Source organism: Chrysemys picta, chromosome 9 (assembly GCF_011386835.1).
Source record: "Chrysemys picta bellii isolate R12L10 chromosome 9, ASM1138683v2, whole genome shotgun sequence".
Lineage (NCBI taxonomy): Eukaryota > Metazoa > Chordata > Testudines > Emydidae > Chrysemys > Chrysemys picta.
Window position 1 is genome coordinate 77,451,911 of NC_088799.1, and position 20,341 is coordinate 77,472,251.

Consider the following 20,341-nt stretch of genomic DNA (forward strand, 5'->3'; position numbering starts at 1 on the left):
GGAAAAAAACCCTCCTCCCAACCGACATAAGTTTCACCAACAAAAGCGCCAGTGTAGACAGCACTATGTTGGCGTAGAGCGGCTTAAATGGGAGATCTTATAGGAGTGCAGCTGCAGCAGTACATCTGTGCCACTGTAAGGTCTGTAGTGTAGACGTAGCCTAAAGTTGGTAGGAGGTGTAGAAAAGGGATGTGTGCAATATCCAAACTGGACATAGGGGCCATTGCTTTTCTTGTAAGCCATCAGCTATTGTTATCCTGAGGAATGGGAGTCTTGAGATGTTGCCAGCAATTTAATTATATCCCAGACTTTAGGTTACTTTAATATGTTGTGAAAAAAACCAAACCATAAACTTCGCATCCAAACCCCACCATATACTTGTAAATTTAAGGTGCTATAGTTCAACATACAATAACCTATGAGGTAGAGCTTTTCTTGGGAGAGGATACACATTGCCACTCAGCACTATGCAGTCATCCCAAGCAAGTGTCCATAAAACCTTTATTCCATACCAGCTTTTAGTCTGTCTATGCATATGTGGGACAGAAAAATTATTTTAGAAATATTCAGTTATTTTAAAAGACGTTGCTGAAACAGTGTTTAGTATCCCTGTTCATGTAAAACTAGGTAGTTAGTTTTGAATGTACATTGCTAGATACTTTACTTTGAATGTAACTGTGTAACACTTAGAAGGAGAAGAAATGAATAAATGTAAGACAGCTGTAAAAATAACATGTAATACCTTTTTCTTATATCTAAAAATGTCATAAAACTTGAAGAGCTGTATCTGTTCCTACAAGGGAGTGTTGGGTCCCACTGGGAAGCTGGGAGTCTCCTCTTTCATTTGGATGTTGTGCCTGAGGGTAGCCCTGCTAAACCATGGGATATTACTTTAAAATTGTGCCATTTTTAGGTACAGAAAAGCTTAATTTTGCCTGATGTGAGCCCTTGGCAGGTGTAATGTGATGGAGAAATTCCATACTTATAGGGAGAAGAAGAAAACATTTCTGTGGCAGATTGATAAAACAAACAAAAAAACAATGGCTGTTTGCAAACCCCTATTCCAGTTTAAATGTTAGAATAAATCCCAGGGCAGATGATTACTGGGCAGAGCTCAGATGAGTCAGTCAGAGATATAGGATAACTTGAAGATCAGTGTGATGAATTTGTATGTATTTGACTTTCTGTATAGAGAAAGTATATTGGCCTTGTGCCGCTTGGTGGGTAAACAGTATCTTTGTTCTAAGAAGTAGTTGTTCTTTCCAGAATGACACTTTTATGGATCTTTTAAAGTTGCATTTGAGTAGTCTAGATAGTGACAGAAAATAGAGAGCTCACACCTTTGTTCTAGAAAGCTTAAGTTGCACTTCTATATATAAGTATTACAATAAGAGAAAGCTATAGTAGAATTTGGGTTGTACTTAAATATTCCATCAGGGTTTTGCCTGGATTTGGACACTCCGTGTTCATAGATTCAATGGTGATGCATGAGTCCATCCGTCAGTGGCATTAGCCTTCTGCTCCACAGCCCTTCCTCATCATAGAAGATCATTTCTCTCCTTCCAGATGGCCGCTAATGGAAAATGCCCAGCTCTGATTTCCGAGGCACTTTGAGTAGGCTCAGAAAACGCACTATTGTTTCCATTAGAGGGAAGGCTGTCTGAGGCCAACTGGCAGCAAAGTAGCTGGAGAACCTTAAAAGAAAATGGCCTTAATTTTAAAAACAATGTTTTAAAAGAGAGAGAATGTGGAAAGCACATTACCACCAATTAAAGGAAACCAGATTTATTAAAACAAAAATCTTACTCACTCCCATCCCAAGTATAAAGTATTTGTGTGTACTGTCTCCCAAATGTATAATACACTGGGACTTTCTTAATGCAAATTAAGATGAAAAGTTGAGATTTTTAATTTTTAGTGTTCCTTCCTCATGTGAAGTTTATGAAATGTTGTTATTACACTGGTAATTATATGTACTCCTGCACTCTCGCAGTTTCCCCCCCCCCCAATCAAATTTAGACTTTCTAAACCTGAAAAGCCAAGTAAATAAAGAGAGAATTTGAAAATGTTTCTAAGACTTTATCACATAGTAAATACAAATCAGAGGTTCGTTATCATTAGTTTGTCTGAAATCTGACTCTTTAAAATGATTCAGCTGCATTTTATGAAAACTGTGATTCTCTGTAGCCAGGACATACTAGAAAGTAAAGGGCTGCTGAGTTTTTGGTGCTATCAGTATTTGGACAAATAGGTCAGTTGAATGCAGAACCCACCTCTGCAGCTTTTTTATTTTTTTTGATCAACTGTTAATTTCATTGATCTAGACTGCAGGCATACGCTATGGAAGGGATCTGCATTTGCAGCTCTTCACAGAGGCCGACCTCCCGAACTACCTGTAAATTATGGGAAGCCACCAAATGTGGGTAAGTAATATCCCATTAAAATATGAAGTGTTTTGAATTTTATTCGTATCTTTATTAGTTTTTTCAATTGAAACTTTTGTTATTCATCCAGATGCTACTTTAGGTTTTCATTTACATTTTTTGATAAGTTTCAAGATGAACTCATCCCCAAAGCTTTTAATTTATTCTATAAGTGTTTTGCTTCTTCCATAAGACTTTTTCATATGCTCTCTTGCTTTCTCATTTTTAAATCTGTGTGTGCATGCCTATATATACATAAATTATATTATTGCCCCTCTGCCAAGTGGTGGTGGATGTCAGAGCCTGACTTGTGAGCATCCCTTTGGAGGAGAAATCAGTGATATGAAATCTGGATATGTTCTTGTTTATTTAACCTATATATGACAGTCTTTTCAACAGAGTTGGTCAGAAACAGCATACAGGCAATTCCTTCTTCCAGGAATCTCAGCCAAAACACCAGTGCTTGGTTCTTGGGGAACACTTCTGCCTCAAGGATTGATTAGAGAGATTAAGACAGAGCGAACTGCTTGTCATAAAAAGAAATTGAATCAGAAAACTAAGAACCCAAGCGCATTGTGTCAGTCTGAACAGCGCACACATGTTAAGGAAAAATAACTTGTAAGACTATGTATAATAGCACCAACTGGTGATTCCCACCATAACTATAAGACATGTAGACATTGAACTGTTTAAGCTCTTTTCTACATCAGAGTGCTTTATTAGGTATACAGCTATAGTTATATTGGTATATTTCCCCCCCCTCCCCCCAGTAAAGATGCTTTCATTCTGATATAAACATTCCTTTTGTTGGTTTAGTACAAACGCCTTCCCAAGTGATTTAAAATAAACTAAAATAACAAAAGGAATGCTTATACCAATACAAATACTAAACCCTAATGTGGACACTCTTATTGTGATATAACTACATGGATTTACATTCACCATTAGTCTGTGCTGAAAAAAAAACTCCTGTAGACAAGGGCTAAAACTTAAACTAGCCATTGTTACAGCAAAGAAACCAACTTGATGGCTTGCCGGGGGACTAGCAGCTGCCCTCTGCGTACACCTTCTTTGTTATTTTATTATTTTATTTTTCAGATGGGCACACACATGCACACTTTTTTGTTGTCTACTGAGGAATCTGTTTGCTGTCACCCTCACTTCTCTCAAATAGAGCAAGTTGACAAATGAAACAGGGAAGACTTTCTAAGTTTCTTTAGCATCCAGTCCAATTATTGTTGTTAATTTAAAATATTCAAAAAAAAAAGAGTTTTTTCTTTTTTGTCTCTTTCTTCCTGCTATCCCTGCCTTAGCCTTTTTGGAAATTTTCCCCTTCACCTTCTTAGTGGGTTTCTCTATCCTCTACCCAAAGCTAGGGTCCAAAGCTAGGACCCTCCCATCTGGGATTATTTTGATTTTCTTCTTCATGTTGAGGATGCTTATTTTTTTTGTTCCTACTGTCCCCATTCCATTTTTTGTGTTTCTGGTCTCAGTCTCAACCTTTTTCCTCCTTTATTTCCTAAAATCAACATTTGCTGGGAATGAAACTAACACAACTTACTTGGTTCAGTATTGTGACCGAAATCCCTCAGTGTCACTCTGCACAAGATGTGCGTTACATAAGTAACAGAATGACAGAATTGTAGTAATAATGAGACAAGGCAGTGAGGTGATATCTTGTATTGGACCAACTTCTGTTGGTGGGAGAGAGAGAGATGCTTTCGAGTTTACACTTGAAGAAGAGCTCTGTGTAAACTCGAAAGCTTCTCTCTCACCAACAGAAGTTGGTCCAATACAAGATATCACCTCACCGCCTCGTCTCTCTAATATCCTGACAAATAATATGCAACAATGTAACACTTGTAAATTTTCCTTCTGTTGGCTAATAACTCATGTGATCCTGATAGTTAGAGGTCACAAAGGGATTATGGCTTTGTATTACATGATTACTTCTCTCCATTTATTCTTTTAAACTAGCCTAGTAATGATAAAGCAACAGTTGTGTTAATGGACTGTTAATGGTCTGATCTTAATCATTAACATACAACTTTTATTGATGGAAATAGAAGTTATACATATGTAAAGGATTCTGGATCACAACCTTAATTAGGTGATTCAGCCAATCAAAATACAGCTTGTTTTGGATAATTTGTATTACCATTCATTAACTATAGTTAGGCTCAAAAGTTTGATCTGTTTTTTTCATGGCTGTTATGTGAAAGAGCTATATGTTACCTCTGTGACATAACAGTTGTAAAATGACTTTACGATGGTAAAGAGCAGAATAGTTTTCTGTTTTTTATGGGTAATAATTCTTTGCATCCTTACTGCTTCATCTCTTGTCACTTCTGAACCCACCAAGATAAAACTGTGATGGTAGAAGCAGCTGTTATGTACATTTTCATTTATTGTATAAATATTAATATGTATGGTTACAACTTAAAAGGTCTTTCCTGCTTTCCATATGTATGCATAACTGCTGTTAGGGGAGACAGGAAACTTAGTGTACAGGTATATGTAAAAAACACACTCCCTAAAACTTGGTTATAGTTGAACTATATGGTCACTTTGGGATATGATTTCACAACAATTCCTACTCCTTCCATTTCTGAACTGTTGTCCGAAGTCTCCTCTTGTATATAATAGGTTGTCTTGGGTATGATAGGCTGTAAGGTTTTTAAAGATGTCTTATTGTATGTTTGTTAAGTACCAAGCAAACTTATAATGCTGTTCTCAGAGCATTCATTGAGTAATCTGCCATTCTTAATATTTAAATAGTTAAAAATTTTGTTGCTTAGAAGGCAAGATAAGTGTCAGTGTTACATACTTTGTAGAATCGGTTAAATTCTGGTAAACAAGAAGGTTAATATTTTAAACCTGAAATGTTAAACTCCTGATTGCCGCTGTGACAGGTGGAGATGCTGCAGAATAAACATTTCATCTTAAAATTAACAAATTCCCCTTCCCTCCATATCCCCCTATTTTTTTATATATATAATATGAACTCATGTATTTCTGTCTTAGACAGCGGGAAACAGCTCAAAGTGAACTGGGGTACTTCACAGATCTTTTAAATAATAAGTTAATTCTGAAGCCTAATGTTGCTTTAAGTGTTATTTTTCCAGTAACATAGGCACATAATTGTTTGGTTTGTTTATGAAATTATTGTGGTTGTGCGTACAAATGATTTACACTCTAAGATAAATAAGCAAAGGGCAGAAATAGCAGGTGTAAAAGTGTCTGATATTTTTCCCTCAGTGAGTAATATTGACTTCAGTAGTAACTTAACTAAGGACTTGAGTATGCAAAATTTTACTAACCGATATGATGCTACTTCTATTGGACTGCTCATGGTTATCTCCTCATCCTTAGGTTGTGTGCTGCACAGCACCTAGATCCTTTCCCTCCAGGTCAGGGGATTTGTGGGGAGTGAGGAATGATCATCATTTCCCTCCCCTCCAACAAACACTCAACCTACAACTAGGAGAGCTTGGGGAGGAAATGCAGTAAGAGTACTGGTATGCAGTGCAGTTGTGTGCTTCTACACAGACTGAGTGTGTTAGGAAACTCTTTGGGACAGGAGGAGGATGTGTCTGGGGAAACTACCTATCCATAAAAGAAGAACTTTGTCATATCAATGACTATGAAGGCTACAATGCTCTATTCTTACAGAAGCTGTGCCAAGTTCAGCTCCTTTTTTTGGCCATATGCACAGTCCACAAAAATATTTTATAAATATTTCACTATACAAATAATGTACTGAAGGCAATTATTCCCCAACTCAGAGCCCAATTCCCTTGTGTGTGTTGTTCCTAGTCTTCTTGCTAAATCAGGCCTTCTGCTTGTGCTAGCTAGCCATGCAGGTTTCATGTCTCCATATACAACTCCATATGCCCAGATTATGAAATTACAGTGCTTACATGAAAAGAATAAATATTAATGTGGTGACAAAGCACCACACCTAGTATCGGAGACATGTGTATATGGTGCTGACATTGGCGTTCATGTTCTGTGGCTCACGTTTTCAGTTCTCCACCCATAAGGAAGGGATCTAAAGTAGTTCAAGCATTTGTACAATTGAGCAACTGTTTCTCTGTTTTCAGATTTTTGTGTTTCAGCCGTTAACTCTCAATTTCTTGGGTGTGTATTTTTTTTTTTTAAATTGTGTTTTATTTAAATAACATGCTTGTTGGGAATTTTACACTTAAGTTACTAACGTGTGTTCATGGCTTGGACTCTAGTTTACGTATTTGTCTGGGAATTGGAGTAATGTAAGAGTGTGTGTGTGTGTATATATATCTATGCATTGAGGGGGTGGAGCTAGCTGTCAGGGAAAAGCAGGAGAACAGCCACACCTAAAGCATGCTCCTCTAGTTTATAGACAGATTTTTCAGATGGAAAGTTCATCCAAAGTTAATGCTGTTCCTTGATAAGGTGAGGAGGGTTAATATACCCTGTGGATCAGGGAATTCAGTGCCTGCACAGCCATAGAGCTAGCTGTGCTGCCTTTGGGTGGGAGAGGAGAGCTAGGACATTCAACAGATGGGTTGGCTTCCCCTTGGGATGTCCCAACGTCTATGAGTTGGAGTATAAATTCTCCATGGATCTACAAGCTTCATGCACGAGGGAAGATGCATTCTGGATTCCTGCTCTGAGAGAAGAATCCTCTCCTTCCTGAGGGGAGAATAACTCAGGTTATCTGTGGCATTAAACAATTGATATTTTTGGGAGCATGGATCCCAATGTGTAAATTAATATTATGGCTGCAAATGGCAGTAAATAACAAGAAGATTTGCTGGCACTTATATGTCTAAGTGATGAATCATTTAAGCAGCTAGAAATTAAGCTCTTGCCCAAGAAGAACACTCTAAGGATGCACTTTTTTTTTTTTTTTTTTTAAAGGGTGAACTGGATGTGCTTATGTTCTGTCCATCATGCCATCTGCAGTTAGAGAGAGCCCATCCTATGAGGGGGTTGCTACATGGAAATACAGTTTAAAAAGATCCTCCCAGGAGAAAATAATTGTGGTCAGATAGACTATTTGGCTGCTGTTATGCCCAATGTAGCATGAAGTAAAGCAACTAGTGAAATATGTTGCTAAAATTTCTTAGGGCTGGCTTGTTGCTAATTCTCTGTGTGGGAATCCCAGTTTTAAAGTTTTAGGCATTATGAGCACAATAACATCATTGTACTAAAGGAACTAGCCTTCAGAAAGGCTTTTTGGAGAGTTTGTGTTTGCGCATGCATGCAATTCCTTGTTATATCTAAACTTGTTTTAATCTTCCACTGAAAGATGTGAGAGCTGGGATTGCATATTTTTGTTTGCAATGTATCTGAAAGCAGTAATTCACTGAAATATAAGAAAACCAATCGCAGCCTAATTTTTGTGTGTGTGGTATGCATGTGTTAATGTTGGCTGCTTTTTAAAAAAATGGGAATCCAGTGTGCGAACGCTTCAAATTTGCTAACCATCTTCTTTTTGCTTAATGGTACAATAATACTTGATATTTCTTTAGCTCTTTCTATTCAAAGATATCCAAGCACTCTACAAACATGAATATATTTAAGTTTTATAATCATCCACTTAAAGTAGGGAAGTAATAGTATCTCCATTTTACACATGGAGGAAGTGGATGCAGAGAGAAGTTAAAGGGGCTTTCACGTGGTCAAGGTGTGAGCCAATTGCAAACCTGAGAATAATCCTAGGATTATAAGCGTGGAGATAGATGCCAGATTGCCATTGACTTTCAATTGGAGTTTTTTGTGTTTTTGAAAATTTCCCTGATGTTGTATATCGCAAATGTGGAGGAGGGGAGGGAATGGTGCTAACATTTTCAAAACAAGTCACATAGATGCTTTTGAAAATTTTAGCCTAACAAAATAAACCATATACTACTTTTCTTAAAATAGGGTTTCTGGTGTATTTAATTTTAAAATTAATAACACGGTGAGAAAAGGGTTGTGGAATTTATAGTACAGGGAAGATGGTGTTTTTTAGCATATTTTGACATGTATGTGAACCTTCTTGGTTCATGCTACTCTTAAATCTTTTAAACATTTATGTTCCAAAAACAAAACTCTGGTGCAAAGCTGTTTGAAATTGCTAAAGGGCAAATACGTTGTTGCCTATTGTATCATTTACAAAACCCAAGTACTGCAAAGCAGTAAGAGTGGTGGAGGTTAAAGGACTACACCTTTATACTGTTATGACTGTGTCCACACTAGGGGGTTGTACTGCTTTGACTATATAGGTTTAGAAACTGATCTAGTTAAAATAGTACAAAAACTGTGTGTAGGCAAGCCCTTCCTATGTATGTACAGAACCTAGCCCAATAGAACCTCTATGCACTACTGTAATGGGGAAAAAAGATACACGAATAGTTAAGGACATAATTCTTACACTGCCTACATAATAAACACAATGTTCTCAGGGACAGTTAAATGGAAAATATCAGTTAATATTTTGGCATAGTACTAACTGTTTCCTGAGAAGAAAGTTGAATATACATTTTAATAGGAAAAGTGTAAGTTGATGGACGGTAAAATTATGTTACTTATATTGTGGACTTGTATTTGAGGCTGATCACTATGTGTAATGTGCACTTACTGTAGATAACTCTGAAATAAAATGAAATACCATTTTTCATTACTAACGTCAAACACTACTCATCTGGAAAAAAATTGTGTATGTTATGAAATAAGTATTTCTTTATACTTGAAAACAATGTTTTTGTTGTCTGGGCAGTTTATCTTTATTACCTTGCTTCTATGTGCTTGGGACTTGTAAATGATGTGATAGGTGTGTATATATATTGTTGTATGCAGTGTTGTTGTAGCTGTGTTGGTCCCAGAATATAGAGAGACAAGGTGGGTGAGGAATATCTTTTATTGGACCAACGAGTCAGTTGGCAACCTTAATTGGCTTCTGAAATGATGTGTCCCCTCCACACACACACCCTCAGGTTTCATAAAAAACCTTCATAATCTTTTGTGTATGTAGCTAAAGGATGATAACATTAAAAACAAATTATAAATGGGACAAACAGTTCACCAGATTATTAAACGAAAGGAGTGAGAGGTGCTAATAGTGGCTACAGAGGAGACCTTCGTCCTTCAACGTTCAGTTGATAAGATAAGCTTAAATTCATAGGATATGTCTACGCTGCAATTAAAAACCCACGGCTGGCTCATGCCAGCTGATGCATGCTCATAGGGCTCATGTTAAGAGGAGGTTTCATTGCAGTGTAGACATTTGGGCTTGGGCTCTGGCAGCCTCCCACCTCGCAGTGTCCTAGAGCTCAGGCTCTAGCCTGCGCCCGAACATCTACACGGCAATTAAACAGCCCCATAGCATGAGCCAGCTGATACAGGCCAGCCATGGGTTTTTAATTGCATTGTAGACCATAGATTCCAAGGCTGGAAGGGACCGCTGTGATCATCTAGTCTGACCTCCTATATAATACAGGCCTTAAACTCCCCCAAAATAATTAGTAGAGCATATCTTTTAGAAAAACATACAATCTTGATTTTAAAAACTGTCAGTGATGGCGAATTCACCTCAGCGCTTGGTAAATTTGTTCCAATGGTTAATTAAAGTCACTGTTAAAAATGTGTGTGTCTTATTTCCAATCTGATTTTTTCTAGCTTTAACTTCCAGCCATTGGATCATGTTATGCCTTTCTCTGCTAGTTTGAAAACCCATTGTCAAATATTTACTCCCTGTGTAAATACTTATAGACTAAAATCAATTCCCCCTCCTTCCCTCCCTCCCCCCAAGCTCCTTGAGTCTGTCACTATAAGGCACGTTTTCTAATCATTTAATTATTTTCATGGCTGTTCTCTGAACCCTCTCCAATTTATCCACATCATTCTTGAATTGTGAACACCAGAACTGGACATAGTATTCTAGCAGTAGTCACACCATTACCAACTACAGGGGTAAAATAACCTCTCTACTTCTACTTGAGATTCACCTGTTTATGCATCCTTTTGGCCACAGCGTCCTGTTGGGAGGTCTTTACAAAGCCATTAGCCATGTATGCACAACAAAACCCTATCGATGCTGTGATAACCAGACCTTTAGCTGGTATAAGTTTGCCTATGCTGATAGACACCAATTGAGTATAGGGTCCTGAATGTTGGTTTAGAAAATATACTGAAAACAATAGCAAATAAAGCACCAAACCCAGGATTGGAACTCTGATCACTGTTTGATTCTACAGCCAGTGCCTGTTCTATTAGGCCACAGTGCTTCCTAGCCAAGTCACTCACCCTCTTGTTCCTTAGTTACCTCATTGGGTGGGGTGGGGAGGTGAGGGGGGAGCCTAATAATAGTGCTTTTTATTTATTTAGCATTTTATGTACATAGAACTTGCGGTACTCTACCAAAGTGTTATTAGTTGGTCTAAAAAAAGATTAAGTAATTTTGTGTGAGAGGCCCTGATCTAGGGCAGTGGCTCCCAACCTTTCCAGACTACTGTACCCCTTTCAGGTGTCTGATTTGACTTGCATACCTCAAGTTTCAACGTATTTAAATAACTACTTGCTCACAAAATCAGACATAAAAATACAAAAGTGTTGCAGCACACTATTACTGAAAAATTGCTTACTTTCTCATTTTTACCATATAATTATAAAATAAATCAATTGGAATATAAATATTGTACCTACATTTCAGTGTATAGTATATGAAGCAGTATAAACAAGTCATTGTCTACATGAAATTTTAGTTTGTACTGACTTTAATGCTTTTTATGTAGCCTGTTGTAAAACTAGGCAAATATCCTGATGAATTGGATGTATCCCCTGAAAGATCTCTGAATATCCCCAGGGGTACGTGTACCTCTGGTTGAGAACCACTGATCTAGGGGATAGGCTGTGGGGCTAATGCCTCTTAGATCAGGGCTATGTTCTCAGTTGCACCACAGATTTCCCATGTCGTCTTTTTTTTTTTCTCAAGTCACTTAAGGAAACTGACAACAGAGATTCCATCTGGAAAATGGCCCCGTGCTCCTTCTCTGTAGGCTGTGGGGAATGTATGTGGAGAAACCATTTTATTGGGTCCTGGAGGTAGCTCTTTTCACTTGTGAAAAGTAGCCCAAGCCCGTTCAGAGGGTAATCATAGTATTCTCTATCACCATATTCTTTTATTCTCCATCATGTACTTCAATTACATCAAATCATACCTTATTTTTAAATAATGGCACCCACTTTGAAAATTATTTCTTGCTACTGTTTTAGTGTTTGTGTTTAAAAGCGATTTATTGAATGTGGTAATTTTAAAAATAGGAGCATCCATTCTGCTTCAAGGTGATAGCTTCTTAAAATGTGCAAGAGAGACATTGTAAGTGCTCCCGTTTGCACATGTACAAAGATCACTTTTGCACTTTTTGTTGATCTTCAGGAATTTTTCTCTTATCTACAGAATGTAAGTTAAGGGTTGGGAAATTCTCCCTGTGTTTGTTGCTTTAGTGTTGTTCATTTTTATTGATGTATTACATGTTCAGTTGCCTACAGCGTTAAACACAGATGCTTTATTTTTTACCATTGACCCTTTCTTATTCTTCTCAGAAAGCCAATGGTGGTGATACAACTAAAAATTTGTCTTAAGTTCCTCCTTCCAGTTCTCCACTTTTCATTTATCTGGGTTTGATTTTGTTCATTCTTATTTCTCTTTGCTATTTCTGTATGATTAATTTTTGCTTAATAACACAACTAAGCTGTTTCTTAGAAGGATGGTTAAATATGAGAAGCATAGAAAGGATTGTAGCTATGGTCTGCAACCCCCCCCCCCCACCCCCGGTGGTCTGATTAAAAAGACACTGACTTTATTTTTATTTTTTTGCCTTAATTTTTGCCAGTGCGAGCTGTTGTTCTTATTATTTGCATTGGCATAACCCTCGGAAGCCTCAATCAGTATTGGGGTTCCATAGTACTAGATGATGTACAGATATGTGTAAGAAATGGGAGAGTCGGTCTTAAAAACCTGTAGAATCATACTTTCCTACTAAATGTGATATATTTAAATGATAACCGAGGCCAAACAAGGTCTTAGGAGATGATTATGTATTTTTTTCCAGTAAATATAATTTCTGCCAAGCAATTAACTGGATATGGACGCTTCAACCATTTGTTCCCATCATCCAACTATCAACATATGAAGATGCACAAGAGGATTCTGGGGCACTTATCATCTGTATATTGTGTAGCATTTGACCGCAGTGGGAGACGAATTTTCACAGTGAGTTTAAAAATTGTAATATCTTGGATCACTGAATGTTTGTTTTTAATATTTTTTTCTCTTGATGCCCTAAACAGCTCTTCCTGGCTTACAAAGAATGAACATGTCATCCAGGAAGAAATAAAAACAAAGGTTATGAAAGCCTTAGAAATTCAGCTCTTTCTGCACTACCTCTCCCAGAATTTCCACCTTCCCAAGTGCAGAGTCTGTGTAGTATTCTTGTTTTTTCTTTGTAGTTTTTAGAACAGCTCACCGCATCAGTGGACAGGCAACTGAAACTATTAGTCAACTATCCACTTCCCCACATAGAACTATAGGAGAGTTGTTTACTGCTCAAAGCTCTGTGGCTTGTATCAGTAAATATGTGTTACGTTTATAAGCTTTCTTGCTCAGTGGTGCCAGATTCCTGTGATATTCTGGGGTTTGGAAATACTTCAGATGCGTCTTACTTGAGTGAGTCTGGTTTGTTTTTAAACCGTCCACAGAAGTCCCTCACTAGCCTGCATTTTGCTAAGCTACACGCTTTGAAAAACTGGCAGTCTTTCCCTTATCTCTTATTAAAAACTAGATAGCAGATGCTGTAGTGAGGTCTCTTATTACTAAAGTTTCATTATTAAGATTATCTACTTCTTAAAAAATAAAAACTACTCATACATTTATTAGCATAGTATGATGTATAAAAAATAAAACTAAACTGCAGCTGTCAAAATAAGTGAACAAAATATATTTTGTGATGTTATTCCTTGCCTTTTATTGTGTGTATTCACTTACTAATCCACAAGAGTTGCTAATTCAGTTTATCTTGCAGTTGTAAATCTGAATTTGTGAGGTTTTTATTGTACTTCCATGTTCAAAGGCAGCTTTTTTCCCCACCATAGAAAAAACATATATGTTATCAATACAAACCCTTCTGTTTTTATTTTAATCTTCTTTCTCTTTTATGCCTGTATTCCCAGCAACAATTACATGCAGTCATGTAACACATTTATCTCTGAAATTTTATTCACTTAAGTGGAATTAAATGTAAATCCCCATTACACTTCACATTATATTCAATTGTGCTAGCATATTGGGTTACACTTTTAAAAATGTACTGGCAAGATTCTCTCCTGTGCTGAGCTGAGCTTTGGGGAGGCAGAGCCAACCTAGATCCAAAACAGTAATGCCCAGCAGAGAATTCCCCTGTACCAGGGGACTTTTCTGATGGGTATTACATCTAGATCAGGGGTCGGCAACGTTTGGCACGCGGCTCGCCAGGGTAAGCACCCTGGCGGGCCGGGCCAGTTTTATTTACCTGCCGACGCGGCAGGTTCGGCCAATCGCGGCCCCCACTGGCCGCGGTTCGCTGTCCCGGGCCAATGGGGGCGGCGAGAAGCCGCGACCAGCACATCGCTCGCCCGCACCACTTCTCGCCGCCCCCATTGGCCCGGGACAGCGAACCGCGGCCAGTGGAGGCCGCGATTGGCCGAACCTGCCGCGTCGGCAGGTAAATAAAACTGGCCCGGCCTGCCAGGGTGCTTACCCTGGCGTGCCGAACGTTGCCGACTCCTGGTCTAGATTATGCTATCTGAGTGGTTTATAGGGCCATAAACTCTGTTGAGCCCTAAGTGTTTGGTTGTGTTACAGTTTCTATTACAGGGTGTTTTTACACTAAAAAAAAAAATCAAATCTTGTAGTCAGTATAATATGTAACGGTATTTGTTTAATCTGGGTAAAAAGGTGTTTAACAAATTCAGTTTACCTGGGATTCACTGTACTTGCATGTCAGAAGGATGAAAAAGAAGAGAAATCCTATTCACACTACCTTAATGACCAAATTCAGTCCTGATGAGCAGCTTTTTCTCCATTAGCTTTCATGGAACTACACCTGCTTATGCTAAGACTGCATTTGAGCCATTATTTTGAAGTGTGTATGTGTAAAATGTGTCATATGGGGTGATGTGGTTTGGATAAAGGCGTCATTGGCATGAAATTGGGATGGCTATGTCATTCCTGGATGGTGAGGCCATGAGCATGTTGTGTTGTCATAAAACCTTTTGTAGCACATAACACTAACCTATATTAATCTCTTTGAAAGAGATTTTAAAACATCATGTTGTAGCATGGTTTTTTTGTATCATTGCATCTCTAAATCCTGGTGCCTCAGTTATTACTAGTCCAATTATACTCAATTCAGGGAGAGCCAGAGAACCATTTTAAAACCAACCAAACAAAAACCACCTCCCAACCTTAAATGCTTTTCTGTATATTAAAATGTCATGATTTTAAAGTCCACAACTTCTATCAGAACTAGAAGTGGGTGCTGGAATATCCTCTTTGACATGTTTGAAGCTCTTTTTCTACTGTTTGGAGGTGTGTGCAATATTGTTGGTCCTGTTTACAGAAGAGCTGAATGACCGTCGCTCCAGCTAGTCAGTGTAAACTGTAGGTGTTCCATGACATTGTTGTGTATCGAAAAACTATCAGAGGCTCAGGGCTGAGTCTTATCCCAAGACCTTGGTTGGTGTAATTTGGTTGGAGAAATTCCACATTTGAAGTTTCATTTAAAAATATTGAAGGTGTAAGAAACAGCTCAAAGGTTGGAATGTTAGAATAATAAATCCTGGTAGGGATGGATTATTGATCAGAGATCCCCTTAGACAAATGTATTTATTACGTAGCTCTGAAACTTCATGTGGGTCTTTAGTCTATCAGATATGGATCATTTCCACAAATGTGATGTGTATATGATTTTATTATATAGAATAAAATGAGTTGAAAATATGTGGTAGGTTCCTATATGTACCTCAGTTATTGCTGACCTGATCATATTGCAGAAGGTAATATTAACATTAGTAGTCTTCCCTTCGTGTTCCATGTTCAGATATTTTTGTCACTTTAAGAAATATTTAAAGTCCTGATCCTGCAAAGGCATCCACGAGCTTAGACTCGTATGTTCGTTGGAGCCCTCTTGTAGTCATTTCTTGCAGTCATGGCCCAGCGACTGTTGTGTTTTGTTTTGGATTCTCATCTGTCTAAAATATATGGAAATGTCTTTGCCTAATCTTTGTGTTTGTGTAATATTAGGGCTCAGATGATTGTTTGGTGAAAATTTGGGCTACAGATGATGGTCGTCTGCTCTCAACGTTGCGAGGACACTCAGCTGAAATTTCTGACATGGCTGTTAACTATGAAAACACATTGCTGGCTGCAGGCAGCTGTGATAAGGTAGTCAGAGTATGGTGTCTTCGAACCTGTGCACCAGTTGCAGTGCTGCAGGGCCATTCAGCTTCCATTACGTCCATACAGGTAAGGGATAACACTTGCTCCAAATTCCCAAGTGTCTTTTAAAATGGTGGGGAAGGATGTGGAGTAACAATGGGAAGCAGACCTTTCACATCTAAGTCGGCAGTTCAGATCTGCCTCAGCTTGACAGTGACCTAAAGTTGTTGCCATGTAACCACTTTTCTGTGACTTGTGTAAAATCCATTGATTGGAGTAGTGCCTAGTGATCAGGAATCTAAAGGCTGTCATCACAACTGTCACCCTTTCGGCAGTCTGCACAGAGGGCTGTGACTGAATGGACGCTTTACTTTTTCAAAAAATATCTGTTTGCTAAAAGCTTTTTATTGCAGATCACTTGCATTTGATTTGCATATATCTTAATCTGAACTTCAGGAAGCTGTGCTGGAAACTGTGGCATATGTAGACAGAGGGCAGTATAACTGCAATGGTGTGGCACATGCAAGTGTGAATAAGGGGCAAAACTGAAATAGCATGGTCACTGTGTGTAAACTGCTCTAGTAGTACTTACGCTGTTACATCCTCCGTTACGTTACCAGCAGTTCCATTCTATAGTGGCAGTGTAGTCTGTAATAGCCGATGAAATCATGTTACATTGTTGTAGTTGGCACCATGTTTAAACCAAGTTCAAACACAGTTCCCTAATATGGGAGGAGGCACAGTGCAGACTGAGCCTTATGCTACTGGGTTATAAATGGAAACAACTAATTTACACTGATACAATTTCATGTAGGTGGATGTTGAAAGGAGCACATCCATATGAACACATAATTTGAAAACTAGAATTCATTCAGGAGTTTATTCAGTAACTGTTGGATGAATCAGTACTCTGTGTCCAAGGAAAGTCAGTTTTACTTCCGAGTTAATGGTTTTCATTTAAAATATTTGACTTTTTTCGCCATGTTATAATGAATCATAAAATGTGTAGCTTCTTTGGAGGTTTATATACATGTACAGAATGCAAAAACTGGTTGTAATAGCTTTCTGTGACATTCTTATACAAGTTTACAATTTCTGTAAAGAAAGTATGCTGTTTTAAATTCGTTTTAATGTTTATAAGCAGAGCTTAAGCAATTTACGAGATACTTAGTTGCAAGAGCATTAAACTTCTTATCCAGACTGTGTCACCAAAGACAAACCTGTGGCCACAGGGTGACACCCTGGTGAAAAGTACCATTCCCCTTTTCCCCTCCCCCAAAAAAACAAAACAAAAAACCAACCTCCTGGGAAGTGGGAGAGTGATAAAATTCCTGCCAGGGTGCTATCCTGGATCATACTGGATCCAGTGTCCAGTTTTCTATCAGTCTCTGCTAATGTGTGTCAGATAAAACTCAGCTGCTGGAAAAGAGGAGCATTCTCTCACCTTGTCCTGTAAGAAAGGAAGGTCTAGGCTACTCACCTTCTCCCAGCCTCCTAGCTTCTGCATGGCAGAGTGATTGCCTTCGCTACTCAAAACATACACATGCTCCACTTCCTTTGTTTGATTTTTATGAAAGCTTAGATTCTGTGTGTTAGTCTTTTTATACACTCAGAGAAAGTTCATACTGTCAGTGGTAAGTAGATTCTTTTCATAAGAAATCTGTATTTAAGAGGGCAGGGAAGTCAGCTGATTTAACTGCCATAACTGTATTTTTAGTTTTCTCCAGCAAGAAAAGGAATAACCCGATACCTCACTTCTACTGGTGCTGATGGAGCAATCTGTTTCTGGCAGTGGCATGCCAATACAATTAAATTTAAGTAAGCTCATTTTGGTGTTTATAATCATTCAGTTAAAGAAGCAATTTATTTTAACTTATTTTAGAAAGTGTTGAAGCGTGTGGAACCAGAGAGGGGGCAGTGAGATGTGTGTAGAGAAAAGGTGTGCGTTCTTTTTGGGGTAGATCAATGAAAAAAGAGCAGTTTCCCTTGCCGTTTATTCCTTTGCCTGGTTGGCATGATGCTTTCAATGAAGAACTCAATCTGCAAGTGGGTCCTTGATGCCATTCCCCAGTGCCTGATTGCCATACTGGTCTATGGGACAGTGTGGAGTCTGAGAAGCGGCGTGGGTGGGTAGCCATATAAGCCTTTGCAGCTATCTTAGCGGGTGTGCTTTCTCCTCGTGTGCTGTGACTTCCACAGGGCTGCAAAGGATTGGTCCCTGAGTTCTTTGCTCTGTGCTTTGCAAGCAATAGTTGTGGGATGTTTTCCTCACTTTTAGGCCCAAGGCCTGTATGTTTAGGCCCAAATTCTTCTCTAAAATGTGCAGGAATGCAAATTCCATTAACTTTAATTGGAGATGTACACCTCTTTAGACAGAATTTCATCCCTAAAAAGTGTGGGTTTGATGACATGCTACAGGCTGGTGGCTTGTCAGTTTCTATTTTAAGTGTTTGGCTTGTTGAATATAAACAAAGAAATTTTAAAAAGTTAAAAGATCTTTTTAACTCTCAAAAGTAGAGAGCATGAGTTACTTTTTTATTAAACTGATTTTAAGGGTATCTAGCTGATGGCAAACTTCAGGTTACAAATTCTGTAATAAAAGAACTTAAAATGGAAACACTGACCTTAATTTTAACCACGGAGTTACTCTGATACTGCTCGTCTTGGGGGACATGAAGATAAGGTCATAAAATTAAAATTGGCATGTTATTTTCTTGCATTAAGGGATCGCCCTGTGAAATTTGCTGAGAGATCCAGGCCTGGGGTTCAGATATCTTGTTCATCTTTCAGCTCCGGTATGTATAGAAGTCAAGAAATAGCAGTTCAATTTTACTTTTTGTGTGTGTGTATATGTATATATGTGTGTGTGTATGTATAGCTTTAAAACAATCTCTGGTCCTCTGTAGCTACTGAAAAATAATGAAGACAATATATCTGGGAATATATTGATATTCTATAGAAGAAAGTTTGCTAATGATTTGAGATTTTTTGGGGGAAACAAAGTGATTTAAATTAAATATTCAGTGGCAATTTGTACATTTAAATTGGCTAATTCTTCAGTAGGAAAGATGATTACATTAATTTTGCCCTCATGTGGAAAGTGAGGAAATCTATAATTGGGAAGCATTAATTTTTGATATGGTCAAATCAAAGTCCATATTTAGAAATCCCTCCTATTGACTTCAGAGGGAATTTTGCTTCAGCATGGTGGCTGGTAGAAAAGAAGCTCCATATCCTTTTAAATTTATCTTAATATTAAACTCTTTATTGCAGTATAATGTAAAGGAATTACTGTTTAAATCCTGTCGGTGACATTGGTACTGTTATAAAACTCTGAGTCAAACTCTAACTCATTCCTGGATTAGGGTCCAGGGTTTTCTAATTTTTATTTTATATAAGATCTGTTTCCAAACTGGGAAGTCATGTTGTTCTCAGCCTGTATTTCCTGCCACTGTTGTGTTCATGGCTTTGTCCAACATTTTGTGGTTCAAAAGAAAATATATTTTTTTTACCTTCCTTTCCCTTTTTAAAATCTTTATATTTTAAAGAGCATTCTATGAACTTAAAATTGGATAGAAAACAATTTGATATTGAAAAGATCGTGTGTTCCCTATAATAGATATCATAGGCAGAGCGGGGAGAACTGCCTACTATTATGGTAGTCTGACACTTCCCATTATAAAATCCTATTTTATTTTTCTGTTGCTTATAACTTTGCTAAACTTTAAATTTTCTGTCCTTAGGTGTTTTTAAATTTCAGCCAACATAGTTAATCTGTTTCTGAGAATGAGACTGGGGGAAAATACAGTATTTTGCCCGTGTAAAAAAAATTCTGGTGACTTTTTTGTTGAAAAGCTCTTTCATGGCCCTCTATACTTTGGAGCGCAGACTTGAAATTTAGCAGGGGTGTGGCCTCTGTGTCAGAGCTGTTCCTTTTGCTATCCCTGTGAAAATCTGCCCAAATTGGGCCAAATCTGGGGGGGAGGGGGGGGGGAAGTATATGATTTAATTACTTAGACTGTGTCATCATGCAGATGCTCAAGGTGCTGAATTAAAGTTGTATAGGCCTCCTTAATTTGGGCATTTCCTAACTTTTGGGTCCTTGACTTTGCATCCTGAATAATGTTCTTTTGACATTTTTTGTGTGTAATAGTTTGTCATGTAACACAGATGATATTGTAGATTATAAGTAACAAAACTAATCCCAAAGTGTCAGGGACTTGGTTCAATAACACGTCCGTCACAGGGCCATTTTTTGTGGTAATGTATATTTTCGTGTCACGCTGTGTCTTTCAAGATATATAGTCTGTTTCCCTGTTTTGATCCAGCCTTGTAGCCTGCAAGAGAGAAGATATCTTATTGTAGTACTTATCTACAGAGTGAAACAAAATCATTTACCTGTAATTACCTTTATCTGAAATTGCTTGCCTGTTTCAGGTCCACACTAACCTTGCCATTTCCCCCCATGAAAGTTAGG

At 38.0% G+C, this 20,341-nt stretch overlaps 1 protein-coding gene across 3 annotated transcripts in view; it reads left to right on the forward strand.

Moving 5' to 3' along the window:
• The window catches only part of BRWD3 (bromodomain and WD repeat domain containing 3), an 89,064-nt gene that overhangs the window by 9,626 nt on the left and 59,097 nt on the right, over nucleotides 1-20,341 (forward strand). For all 3 annotated transcript variants that reach the window (XM_008166526.4, XM_008166527.4, XM_042853308.2), the window contains exons 6-10: nucleotides 2,325-2,423; nucleotides 12,503-12,663; nucleotides 15,730-15,951; nucleotides 17,582-17,682; nucleotides 18,589-18,659. In XM_008166526.4, the coding sequence (XP_008164748.2) occupies nucleotides 2,325-2,423; nucleotides 12,503-12,663; nucleotides 15,730-15,951; nucleotides 17,582-17,682; nucleotides 18,589-18,659 (654 nt within the window). The remainder of the gene's footprint in view (nucleotides 1-2,324; nucleotides 2,424-12,502; nucleotides 12,664-15,729; nucleotides 15,952-17,581; nucleotides 17,683-18,588; nucleotides 18,660-20,341) is intronic.